The following is a 13,221-nucleotide window of genomic DNA, read 5'->3' as shown; positions in this document are numbered from 1 at the left end:
GGACACACTCGGTGCTGGCTGGACCGGTTCCTTCTGGAGACTCTGGGGAGAATCCATTTCCTGTCGTTCCCAGCGGCCAAACAGGGCCTTCTCCTGCAGTCCTTGACTCATGGCCCCTTCATCTGTCTTTAAAGACAGCGGCAGAGCAACTTCCAATCTCTTTCTGACCTCTCCTACCAAGGTCACATCTCTTCCTCTGACTCTGACCTGCTTCCCTCCTCGAAGGACCCAGAATAATCTCCCCATCACAAGATCCTTGATTTAATCATATCTGCAAAGCCCATTTTTCCCTGCAAGGTGATACATTCACAGGCTGCAGGAAACAGGAACTGGCCATCTTCCAAGTACCATTATGCAGCTGACCATGACCTCCAATAAATCCTCATCCTGTTTCAGAAAACCAAGAACTGTTCCAATTACTCTTGACCCTGGAATAACATGGGGTTGGGGTGCTAACTTCCTGTGCTGCTGAAAATCCACAGAGAACTTTTGATTCCTTAAAAACTGAACTACGGAGAGCCCACTGATGACCAGAAGCCTTACCAGGAACAGTCGATTCACACTGTTGTATTACTTACTGTATGCTATATTCTTGTGTATTATATACTATATTCTTACAGTAAAGTAAGCTAGAGAAAAGGAAATGCTATTAAGAAAATTATAAGGAGGGGCGCCTGGGTGGCTCAGTGGGTTAAAGACTCTGCTTTCGACTCAGGTCATGATCCCAGGGTCTTGGAAGTGTGCCCTGCATTGGGCTCTCTGCTCAACAGGGGACCTGCTTCCACCTCCCCCTCTGCCTGCTTCTCTGCCTACTTGTGATCGATCTCTCTCTGTATCAAATAAATGAATAAAATCTTATTTAAAAAAAGAAAGAAAGAAGATCATAAGGAAATGAAAATACATTTGCGGTACCATACTGTATTTACCGAAAAAATCCACATGTCAGCGGACCTGCGCTGTTCAAGCCCACGTTGCTTAGGGGTCAGCTGCATTGGCAACTGCACGCCCAACTAGCATTGCTACAACACTTAGAATTGTTAGAGCTCCCGCTGGGCTCTGCTTTCTTTGAAGAAAACAGAGCCCCCCCAGAGCTGGACCCTGAAGAGAGGCATCCCCAGTACCTCACGAACCTGCTTGACTCCCCATCCCCTGCAGTCTTGTGAGCCGGGAAGAGCCTTCCCTGGCCCAGTGCCTTGCCCTAAAGCAGGCACTCCACTGGGGGTGCGGGATAGTAGGTGGGCAACGTGCAAGAAAGCCTGGAACAAGGCCACACCCTCAGACTCAGTAATCCCTTTTCCAGAGAGCTACTTGAGGAAATGCGGACAGAGAATGCAGCAATGCAGTGGGCCCGGCTGCCGGAGGCACCAGGGCCCGCAGGCTGAGGAGGGCAGGTGCTCTCCAGCACCACTGCCTGCTGTCGGGGAGTGCTTGCCGTGTGCTACAGGCCTCTGCTGGCAAAACAGAGTCACCCCAGGAGCAGAGCTCCGGGCCTACTCCAACTAGCAAGTTCCTTTTCTGTCTGGTATTTTGCCTCAGTGGCTTGCTCAAGCTTCCCCACTCAGAGGTCTGTGTGTGGGCGGCCCACCGATCACTGGCCGCGGTCTGTGCGGCGCGTCGTGCTGCTCACGGAGCACTGGACTTGCTCTCCGTGGGTGGGGGAGGGGGCTGCCACAGCTGCTGGTTACAAATTCAGACTCCAGGGCCCCACCTCCCCAGCCACCAAGTTGTCCCTGCTGGAGAGTGAGGTTTGGAGAAGCAGATGACAAAGAATCTTCCTAAAAGTTTCTTCTGCACTTGAAAGTTTGAGAAACCCACGGAGGAGAGGGGGTCTTTGTTTCCCCCGGTATGTGTTCAAACCTGGGCTGTCTCGGGCATCCACACTCCTTGGAGGAGGTGTTCATCTCTTGCTGTTTCCCCAGCGTCATGGCCCCGGGCTGCTCCCCCTCGAATGGGTTGACATCTGAAGGCTGGACCTCCAAGCTGCTGCCCTCACGCTCTCAGTGTCTGGCCAAGTGGCTACCTGTTGGCCTCCTGGGGGCAAAGGGCATCTGAATCAGGCTGGAGAAAAAAGATCAAGTGAGAGCCCTAATCGAGTAGGAGGCTCTCAGTGCATGTGGGAGCTGTCAGGGGCCCCCATGTCAGGACAGCAGTGGCCTCCATGGGACACACGCCAGAAGAGGTCACTTCTGGGTTGAGCCAGGATTCCATAGTGATAGCCTCAGTCCCCTGGGAACAGGAGGAAGAACCGGGAGAGGCACGATGGATGTGCCCGAAGCCCGAAGCCCGAAGCTGCATGGAGCTACACAGATGTAGAGATCCCCCGCAGGAGTGTGAACGGGCTAAGAAATCGGCTGTTTTGCAGATTCCCACACCCAATTCCATCCATGGGGATCAGATGTCGGCAACGTGCTGGGCACAGATGAGAGGGACTCCAGGCCTCATCCTCTGAGGGGTGACCCCCACATGTGCAACCACAGACTCGCCAACTCATTCTGCCCCCATTATACAGAGGAAACAGGCCCAACAGAGGAGTTGGAAGTACAAGCTCAAAATTCAGAGGCGGTGGGCCAGGAAAGGGCCACCCGTGAGCACTAGCGTGGGCCCAGCCCAGAAGGGGCATCTAAATGGTGCTCTGAAGAGACAGGAGGTGGCAAAGAAGGACACTGGGAGGGGCATGCAGGAGGCAGGGCAAGAATGACAGGCCACCTGGGGACCCTGGTGTTCACTGAAGGACAGTTAGAGAGAGGCCGGGGGAAGGACCTGCTACGTCATTTGTGAGCTCCACGCCAAATAAAGTTGCAGGGCCCCTGTTGGGTCAGAGAAGTCATGCTCCCCTTCCCATGGTCTGCTGGCTCTCACCTCCTACCAGGGACCCTGTGCCCGCAGGGATTTCAGTCTGTGCACCAGAATGCACTTGTCCCTCCAACAAAAAGGGGCAGAACGTTCTGGCCAAGGTGTCAATGCCAGCCCTGAAGGGGGACAGTTACTGACCCCACCCTGAGATGTCATGAGAAGGGGTCCCCATCCTGACCCTCCCCATGCCTGTATCTAGGTTCCTGAGTCTGTTTCAAGCGACCTAGGAGCCACCCTGGGCAGAGGACAGCAGTGGCTGCAGGACAGGGGTGGGGAGGGTCAGGCCACACAAGGACTAGAGCCCCAGGGCTCAGAGAAGAGAGTGAGATAAAGCTCCACTGTCCTGTCAGACCTCACTTACGAGAAAGACAAAACAGCTAAGAATTTCAGGCAGAAACTCCGTGAGCATCGAATCTCAGAACAGGGCCCTTGGGAGCCATGGAGGCCTGTAGTGCTGGCAGGGCTCACAGGTGCATGAAGCCAGCCCTGCCCACGGGGCCTCACCTGCAGCCCTCTCCTCCATCCTACGGACCTTCCTCCCCAGCTTCTGGAAGGTACCACCGAATAGCATCAACATCCACTGGAGAGGAAACTGAAGAAATGAAACCAGACACCATTGCAGACGTGCACAGAGGAGGCAGAGTGGTGGGGGGCGGGGGGTGCGCAGGACAGAGAACACAGGCCACAGGTGACTGCCGCCGAAATGAGAAAAGTGTTCTTTGTATTTTTTATTCAATACCTTCTGCACGGACGAAATGATGTCCTGTTGCTCTTGTTGTTGTTTTTCCAACAAAACTCTATTTTGATTTTCTGCAGACTGTCCTCTGACATTCAAAATGGCACCAGTCACATAAAAAACAAATTTGAGGATGCTTGTAAGTAAACGATTTTGGGGAACTGCACTAATGTTTTTGTTGGTGAATTTTTTTTTTTATCATCCTAAACAAGACTACAGACGAGAATATAAAACTTGAGATGCTTTCTTACTTCTAAACATCAACTTAAAAAATAAAGGCACTTTTTTTTTCTAAAGCTGCCTACATTGACAAAGTCCTATTTTCATTTTGTTGTTTAGAAAAGCCTGGTCAGGGGCACCTGGGTAGCTCAGTCGGTTGGGCAACTGCCTTTGGCTCGGGTCATGATCCTGGAGTCCCGGGATCGAGTCCCACATCTGGCTCCCTGCTCAGCAGGGAGTCTGCTTCTCCCGCTGACTTCTCTCCTCTCATGCTCTCTCTCTCTCATTCTCTCTCTCTCTCTCTCTCAAATAAAGAATAAAAAAAAAAAAAGAAGAAAAGCCTGGTCATTGGTTCTTACAGCAGCCCTGTGAGCTTTGGGGCAGGGAACCAAGGGTATGAGAGCCCGTGATACTGTGGTCATTGATCCTAAAAGTGCACCCACAGGCCTCGTTCTGGGACCTAACCTCTCTGATCCTCAGTTTCCTTGTCTGTGAAATGGGAAAGCTGAGTATCTCATATGTCACTGGGCATCTCATTCCATGGGATGATGTGAGCTCTAGTATAATGGCTGGCGCAGAGCAGATGTTCAGATAGTGGGTCTTTGTTTCTTAGTTTCAGGGGTAGAATTTAATGCTTCATCAGTCACATGTAACACCCAGTACTCATTCCATCAGGTGCCCTCTTGAATGCCCATCCCCCAATGACCTCTTCCCCTGCCCCACCCACAACCCCTCCAGCAGCCCTGTTTGTTTCCTAGAGTTGACTGTCTCTTAGGGTTTGCCTCACTGTTTTTATCTTATTTTTCCTTCCCTTCCCCTTCATCTGTTTTGTTTCTTAAATTCCACATATGGGTGAAATCATATGGTATTTGTCTTTTATCTGATTGACTTGTTTTGCTCAGCATAATATCCCCATTCCATCTACATCATTGCAAATGGGAAGATTTCATTCTTTTTGATGGCTGAGTAATATTCCATTATATATATATACTGTACCACATCTTCCTTATCTATTCATCTGCTGATGGGCATCTGGGCTCTTTCCATAGTTTGGCCCTGTGGACATTGCTGCTATAAACACTGGGGGGGGCAGGTCACCATGTTTGTATCCTTGAGAAATACCTACTAGTGCAATTGCTGAGCGATAGGGAGTGAGCTCTATTTTTTATTTTTTGAGGAACCTCCACACTGTTTTCCAGAGTGGCTGTACCAGTTCACATTCCCACCAACAGTGTTAAGAGAGTTCCCCTTTCTCCACAACCTCACCAATATCTGTTGTTTCCTGAGTTGTTCATTTTAGCCATTCTGACTGGTGTGAGGTGGTATTTCACTGGGGCGAAGACATGAACAGACATTTCCCATAGAAGACACCCAAGTGGCCGACAGACACAGGAAAAAAAATGCTCAACATCACTCATCTCTCAGGAAAATACAAAATGGTGGGTCTTTCGGTTCTCATTAAGTTCTTTAAATTCTCCCCTAAAGGCCACACAAGTGCTATGCCCATCCCTGTGCTACCATAGGGCAACGGGAGATGGTGAGTAGAAGTGTCAGGAGTCCCAGAAGGCTGCCCCATGAGGAACCAGGCTGCCTGCACTTGGCCATGCCCTCAGTCACTGGCACCACTGGCCTCAACTTGCCTATTTAGGCCACCAGCTGCCTTAAAAATTCACACCACCTCTGAATACCTTAGTCCACAGTGTGGTATTTTTTTTCCTGTCACCTCTTTAACACTCTGATAATTATGTGCCTGCTTCACCTAAACTCTGCCGACTCCACAAAAAGCCCGTGCAGTCTTCTGAGATAGAAGGTGCCGTGCTGAGAAATAACATCACTCTCACCTTAAAATCTGTGGATTTGAAGGTGTCTCCCACCTATACCCAACATGGGAATCAACCAAATACCTAAAAACTGTCACAAGACACTGAGACTCCAGGGGGGTGATCAACCAGAGGACAGGCTCACAGAGGGAACATCTGTCCCCACAGAATTACACAAAAGTAATTTTTCAGGATGAATTTCTTGATCCCCGCCCTCCTTTGGAATATGTTACTCTTCTGCTTTCTATGGAAAATAACATTTAAATTAAATTCAATTAAAAAGGAAAGACGGTGGTCTGGGGCAGGTGCTAATGTCCCCATTTCACACGTGGGGACAGAGAGAGGTTTAGGATCCCACAGCTCATAAGAGTGGGTTCATCTTCAGATTCTAAGCTGATGATTAAGAAACCCATGTGAAGTGTTTAGCCCAACAGCTCCATTACTGATAAGGAGGAGGGAAAGATGGGGGGGGGGGGAGAACCGGACAACTCCCTTCGGCCCCAGCTGCCTCCTTCCTTCCATCGGGCTTCACCGTCTTCAAGACAGGGGCCCCTGGGATATTTCCCCTTCCTCATCTCTGGGTCCCTCTTCGCCGTGCAGCCCACAGCCCTGACCCTCTTACCTCGGTAGGGTATTCTGCCACCATCCGGGCACTTTGATTGCAGGATATTGACACACAGATCCGAGCTCCTGTTCCTGGGGAAGTATACAGTGGTAAGTGCTCGTGCTACCGAGAGCGCCCCCTGCTGACCCCTCCTCAAACAAGATTCCTGAAACGCACCTTCCTGTTTCCAAGTTAAGGAGCTCCAGATTGCGGCCAGCATTTCTTCTTCCTTTGCATATGGACATCTCTTTCCCTGCACCTGGCACTCAGGGTAATCCCACCCAATGGCCACTGTTCACAGGAGACAGTTTGGTGAAGAAAAGGGAGAGTAAGAGAGGCATTCTTCGCTTTACCAAGAGATGACCAAGAGCATCTCTCTTCTTTATTTAAAATAGACTCTAAGTTTGCAGTTTTGACTTTGCAGCAAAACTGAGCGGAAAGTACAGAGTTCCTGTATATCCCTACCTGCACTCACAAATAACTTGCCCCATATTAACACGCGCTCCAGATGGGACGTTCATTAAAATCAGTGAGGCTACAGGAGGCATCATAATCACGCAAGGTCCATGGTTGACTTCAGGGTTCACGCTTAGTGTTGGATATTCTGTGGGTTTGGACAAATGTGTGATTACGTATTTCCAGCCTTGTGGTATCACACAGAGTATTTCCACTACCCTAAAGATCTTCTGTGCTCTGCCTACTCAGCCTCCCCTCCCCTCCAGTCCCTGACACCGCTGATCTTTTTACTGTCTCTTTAAGTTTGCCTTTTCCAGAATATCGCGCAGTCGGAGTCACACAATATACTTTTCAGATTGGCTTCTTTCACTCAGTAATATGCATTTAAATTTCCTTCATGTCTTTTCAAGGTTTGATAGCTCATTTCTTTTTTTGTTTTAAGATTTTATTTGAGAGAGAGAGAGTGAGAGAGAGTGAGCACAAGGCGGGGGGGGGTGGCGGGGGGAGAGGGAGAAGCAGGCTTCCCACAGAGCAGGCAGCCCCATGTGGAGCTCAATCCCCAGACCCTGGGATCATGACCTGAGCAGAAGGCAGCCGCTCAACCCAAGTGCCTCCACTAGCTCATTTCTTTTTATCAGTGCCTCCACTAGCTCATTTCTTTTTATCAGTGAAAAATGTTCCATTGTCCAGATATACCACAGTTCCCTGATCCAGTCACCCACTGAAGGGCATCATTTTGGCAATTATGGACAAAGCTGCTGCACACATCCTTAAATAGGAAAAACCCAGCTTTTCTCTCATTTCCTCCCCCCACACACACACACTGTGTCTTTATATTGTGTCTCCTTCACCTTCAAGGAGGACACTTCACTTCTGACGCTTGTCGTCATGAAGAGTAGGGAAGGTTTTCCCCACATGAAGCCACCATGCACGACACCAGGCAGGTGTCCTACAATTTAACTCCTTTCTAACACCATCTACCTCGGATAGTGTCCGATCCCACAGGGCTCAGTCCCACAAGACTGTTTCCATCTCACTTTGAATACTGATTAAAAAGAGTAGGTCCCCAGTTACTCACAGCTTCTGTCCAGTTTGGCTACACAGCTGAGATTTGCATGACTTCCTCTTCAGGTCTGAGTAATTTGCTAGCGCGGCTACAGAGCCCATGGAAACACTTGACACTGATCAGTTTCTCAGAAGATGTGATGAACAGCCAGATGAAGAGATGGGTAGGGCAAAATCTGGGAGCATCCCAAACACAGGAGCTCCTGTCCCTGTGGAGCTGGAGTGTGTTATTCCTCCAGTGGATGTGTATTCACTTATCTTGAAGCTCTTCAACCCTAAAACATATTGGGATCATACGTAGGCGTGATGGATCAGTAACTCCATTCTCTGCCCTCTCCCTTCTCAAGGGCTGTGAATTCCAGGCTTCTAATCATGGCTTGTGACCCACCCTCCCCAGGAGCCATCCAGGACCCTCAAGAGAACAGAAACACTCCTATCATCCAGGGATCTATCAGGTTTTCAGAAGCCCAGTGTCAGGAACCTGGATCAAAGACCAAATGTTATATTGAACAAAAGATGTTACTCGTGCCGTTATCATCCAGAGAATTTCAAGGGTTCTAGGAGTTCTAGGTCAGGAATGCAGGGGGTGGGAGGCAGAGACCAATATGCATTTCTGTGCAGGTTTTTCTGTGGCCCTAAGTTTTCTAGGCACCTCATTTTTAAGAAGGTATAAAACAGAGGGAGAAAAAGGGTGTTTCCGATATTGTGGGTGAATTGGAGGTGATTTCATAACTTGTGATACCTCTTTTTCTTCTTTTTTTTTTTAAAGATTTTATTTGTCAGAGAGAGAGAGAGAACACATGTAGGGGAAGTGGCAGGCAGAGAGAGAAGGCTTCCTGAGCAAGGAGCCCGATGGAGAGCTCGATGCCACTGGGATCATGACACAAGCTGAAGGCAGACTTACCCGACTGAGCCATCCAGGCGTCCCTGTGATACTTGAGACCAGAATCACCTTTTACAACCAGCAACTGGGAAAGATGACATAGGATTTCCTCCTCTAAAAGGCTTTCCCTGAACTTCCCTCTTGCTACCTTCAGAAGCTCTAGAAACCTCCCGCTTTTTTTCAGCAGGATCACAGCTTCTGAAGCTCTCATGAGCTATGAACTTACAACATTCTGTCTTCCACCTGCACATGGTGAGGGCTTGGGCACAGAGGACTGTGCCTTATTCATCTTTGGGTCCTTGGATCCTAGCGATTACTCAAAAAACATTTCATAGGCGGCATACAGAAAGGAAGGAATTCTGTCTTCCTTCTCCTCTAGAAGCTGAATGAATCCAAATTTTCATCTATATCTACAGCTGAACCAGTTTGTTTTTTTTAATTTTTTTTTAAAGTTTTATTTATTTGACACAGAGAGAGATCACAGTAGGCACAGTAGGCAGAGAGACAGGCAGAGAGAGAGAGGGGGAAGCAGGCTCCTTGCTGAGCAGAGAGCCTGATGCGGTGCTCTGTCCCAGGAGCCTGGGATCATGATCTGAGCCAAAGGCAGAGGCCCAGCCCACTGAACCATCCTGGGGCCCCTGGATCCTTGGATTTTTTAATCTGTAAACTAGCAGCCTCTTACCTGCTGTAAGGATTAAACCAGGTAATTCAGGGAAGGCACCCAGCTTTCTGATCCCTTGGCTGAACTCTGAGAAAGAGAATGGACCAGGCTGGGCAGCAGGCTTGAAGCTCCTCACCCCTCTTCACCTCACAGCGTCATGCGCAGTGAGGCTGTCCAATCCTCCATCTTTTCAGCTGCAGTGAACTGACAGTAGTGGCTGGCGTGTTGGAGAATGCTGCTGCTGCTGGCTAAGGTTTGTCCCTCTCTGACGTCAGTAACAGTGTCACTCTTCCCCTAAAGAGTGATGCGCTAGAAAGACTGGGCTCAAGCTGATGAGAGAGGAGATAGGTTTGAGATACAAGACCCCGGTTCTATTCCTGAGTTGGGGATGTGCTCTGTGACTTTGGAAATTGCATGGAAAAAAAATACCACCGTCTATGAAGCAAGTCATTAATAAAAAGGAGTGAGCTTTTTTGTTTGTTTTTGTTTTTACAAGCCCTTTGAATAATGGGCCCAAAGAGTTAATTAAACACATACTGATTCAGAGGTGCCTGTGAGCACCTCTTTTAAAAAAAAAAAAAAAAAAAACTAGGATCCAGTGTGTTGACTTGCCCAAGATCATCCAACTTGTAAGTAACAAAAAGCAGATTTTACCCCAAATTGAACAAATTCCAACCCATGTGTGTTGCGTCCTGTGGGTCTTAACAACATCGTAGCACAAACGTATATCCTTCTGCAGCTCTGGAAGGTGTAAGTCTGAAATTAAGCAGGGCCATCCCCCTCTGAGGCTCTGAGGAAGAATCCTTCCCTGCCTCTTCTAGCTTCTGGTGGTTGCCAGTAAACCTTGGTGTTCCTTGGTTTACTGATACATCAATCTAGTCCCTGCCTCCGTCTTCCCTTGGCCTTCTCCCCTGTGTCTGTATCTCGGTGCCCAAATGACCCTCTTCTTACAAGGACACCAGTCACGTAGGGTTTGGAGACCACCCATCCTGTATGACCTCATCTTGACTTGGTTACATCTTCCAAGACTCTGTGGCTAAATAAGGTCACATTCGCAGGTTCCAGAGGCTGAGATTTGGACCTAACTTTGGAGGGATACAAATCAACCCATAGTGCCACGTCTCCTGCATTATATCAGCTGCCTCATACAAAAGATGACTAAAATGGCAAGTGCTTCGCTTTCAGGTGTCATTTGCTCTCAGTTCTTCTTGAAGACTTCCTAGGACAGTGGAAAGAAACAAACTGGTTCCTGAGCTGGGGGCTGGAATCCCAATTCTGCCCTACCCTGGGCCTCTGCTTCTTCAGATCTAGAAGATGGAAGTTAGACTAGCTAAGGAGTAAGGTCTCATCAGAGACTGCTGGAATGGGCTGCCAAGACAATAATGACAAAATCTTACGTAGCACCTCTTTCTGTCCCAATTATCGCTAGTTTCAACCCATTCAATAAATATCTTCTTAGCATCTCTATGTACCCATCTCTAATTCTATGATATTTTCCATAATTAGAAACGTTCCTTTGAGCAGTGATTGTGCCTAGAACCTAGTATGAGCTCAGGAAATGCTTGTTAAATAAACAGTGCGACAGAATGGTAGGAAAGCAGGAGAGAGAGCATGAGAATGTTGGGTGACGTGGACAGGCTCCCCGAGAGTGTATAGGTTTATGCCCTGTTTCCCCGAAAAGGAGATTAAGCCTCTGGTGCAGAGTCTTTGTCTGTTCTTTGTGGGGCTGGGCTCAGGGCTAGTGACTGCGGAGATGTAATACACAACTGAATTCCTGCCTCCTTATTCATTTTCACATAAACACACGCACGTGATCACATCGTCTTTGTTGGCGGTTTGTTGCAATTTGCTTTTCCTCCACCCTCTTCAGGCCCCGCTACCGCTCCAAATCCTTCCGGGGGGACGATACTAACAACCTGGTGTGTTTCTTTCCATACATGTGGACTCACATACAGGCACAAGGACATGTGTACAGAAATGGGGAAGTTGTCTATATGATAGGATCATATTTTAGATACTTGAAGAGCTAAAGCATCCGCCCAGGTGCCCTGCTGTAACTCGAACTGATACTTTTCATGGGATGCACATAGTTTCGTGGTGTAGGGGTACGACAAGTTATTTAGCCCTTCCCCAGCAGACGGACAGTATTTAACTTCCTGATCCCTTGTTATTCAGAAAGAGAGCTGCTGAGCATGCTCTGATCTTACTGCCAAATTACACTGTCTCATTTACCGCTTTCCTCCTCCCACCCCGCCAGGAGTCCGCAGGAGCCGGCCGGGTACTCGGAGTTCTGCCTTCTCCCACTGAATCTGAATCCACATAGCTCTATTTCATCTTAATGGGATCTGAGGCTTTTTAAAAATGGAATCCAGACATTCTGGGCTGTTTCCAAAAGAGATGCCTTTTTGCTTAATGGCATCCACCCCACTAATCCTGTCTGAAATGTAATCAACACATCAGACCAGAGAAGAAAATGCTGCTTCTTGAAGGGAAATGGAATGATCTGCGTACAATCAAACACACCTCCTGTTGGTCGGGTGCCCTGAAGTAAGGGAGGGGGGCAGCAGAACCAGACCGGGAGCTGGCCTTCTGAGCTGCAGCCACTCTGCCTGGGAGTCCTTCCCAGAACCTCCAATCTTTAGCTGCATCAAGAGAGTAACAACTGGGGCTCGTGGGTGGCTCAGTGGGTTAAGCGTCTGCCTTAGGCTCAGGTCATGATCCCAGGGCCTGAGATCAAGCCCTACATCAGGCTTCCTGCTCACCTGGGGGTCTGCTTCTCCCTTTCCCCCTGCCCCTGACCCTGCTCTTGCTCTCTCTCTTAAATAAATAAAATCTTTTTTTAAAAAAGAGATCACAAGTAGGCAGAGAGGCAGGCAGAGAGAGAGGAAGGGAAGCAGGCTCCCCGCTGAGCAGAAAGCCCGATGAGGGACTCGATCCCATGGCCCTGGGACCATGACCCGAGCCGAAGGCAGAGGCCTTAACCCACTGAGCCACCCAGGTGCCCCTAAATAAAATCTTTAAAAAAAAAAAAAAAAAGGGGAGAGAATAACAACCAAGTTGCTTGATTGTTGAAAACCTTAAATTGCAAAACATAGCCATATGAATAAAAGTGTATAAAACGGGGATGCCTGAGTGGCTCAGTGAGTTAAGCCGATGCCTTCAGCTCAGGTCATGATCCCAGGGTGCTGGAATCGAGTCCTGCATCAGGGTCCTTGCTCGGCAGGGAGCCTGCTTCTCTCTCTGCCTCTGCCTGCCACTCTGCCTACTTATATGTGCGCTCTCTCTCTCTGACAAATAAATTAATTAATTTTTTTTAAAGTGTGCAAGACATAAATGTTATAATGAGCTTAATAAATTATTTTTTAAAGGATTTTATTTATTTATTTGACAGAGAGAGAGATCACAAGTAGACAGAGAGGCAGGCAGAGAGAGAGAGGGAAGCAGGCTCCCTGCTGAGCAGAGAGCCCAATGCAAGGCTCCATTCCAGGACTCTGAGATCATGACCTGAGCCGAAGGCAGCAGCTTAACCCACTGAGCCACCCAGGCGCCCCGAGCTTAATAAATTATTATGTGGTCATCTGTGTGACTACTTCCAGGTCAAGAAACAGAATATTACCTGCGTTCCAGGAGCCTCCCCCTGCCCTTCCCTGATTACAACCCCTTACTACGTCCCCAGAATCACCTCCTTGCATTAAAATAATAATAACCTTTTGCTCAATAATCTTTTTTTAATTTGACCCTTTCTTACCAAGTTATAACATACATATAGTAAAATGCACAAATATATGTATATATATGTATAACATACATATAGTAAAATGCACAAAGCTTGCTGAACTGTTGCACATGAATAAACCTGTGTAATCACTACCTAACTGAAGAGCATTTCCAGCGTCCCAGCAGACTCTTTTATGCCCATTGTCA

At 48.3% G+C, this 13,221-nt stretch overlaps 1 protein-coding gene across 1 annotated transcript in view; it reads right to left on the bottom strand.

The window, feature by feature from the left end:
* The window catches only part of LBH (LBH regulator of WNT signaling pathway), a 29,473-nt gene extending 23,199 nt beyond the window's left edge, over positions 1–6,274 (bottom strand). Inside the window, exon 1 of the mRNA XM_045079335.1 lies at positions 6,251–6,274. Coding sequence (XP_044935270.1) covers positions 6,251–6,274 — 24 coding nt within the window. The remainder of the gene's footprint in view (positions 1–6,250) is intronic.
* Between the last annotated feature and the right edge of the window lie 6,947 nt (positions 6,275–13,221).

This window comes from Mustela putorius, unplaced genomic scaffold (assembly GCF_011764305.1).
Source record: "Mustela putorius furo isolate JIRA1106 unplaced genomic scaffold, ASM1176430v1.1 tig00000281_pilon_pilon_pilon, whole genome shotgun sequence".
NCBI lineage: Eukaryota > Metazoa > Chordata > Mammalia > Carnivora > Mustelidae > Mustela > Mustela putorius.
The sequence above is the reverse complement of the archived record's forward strand: the minus strand, read 5'-3'. Positions and strand labels throughout refer to the sequence as shown.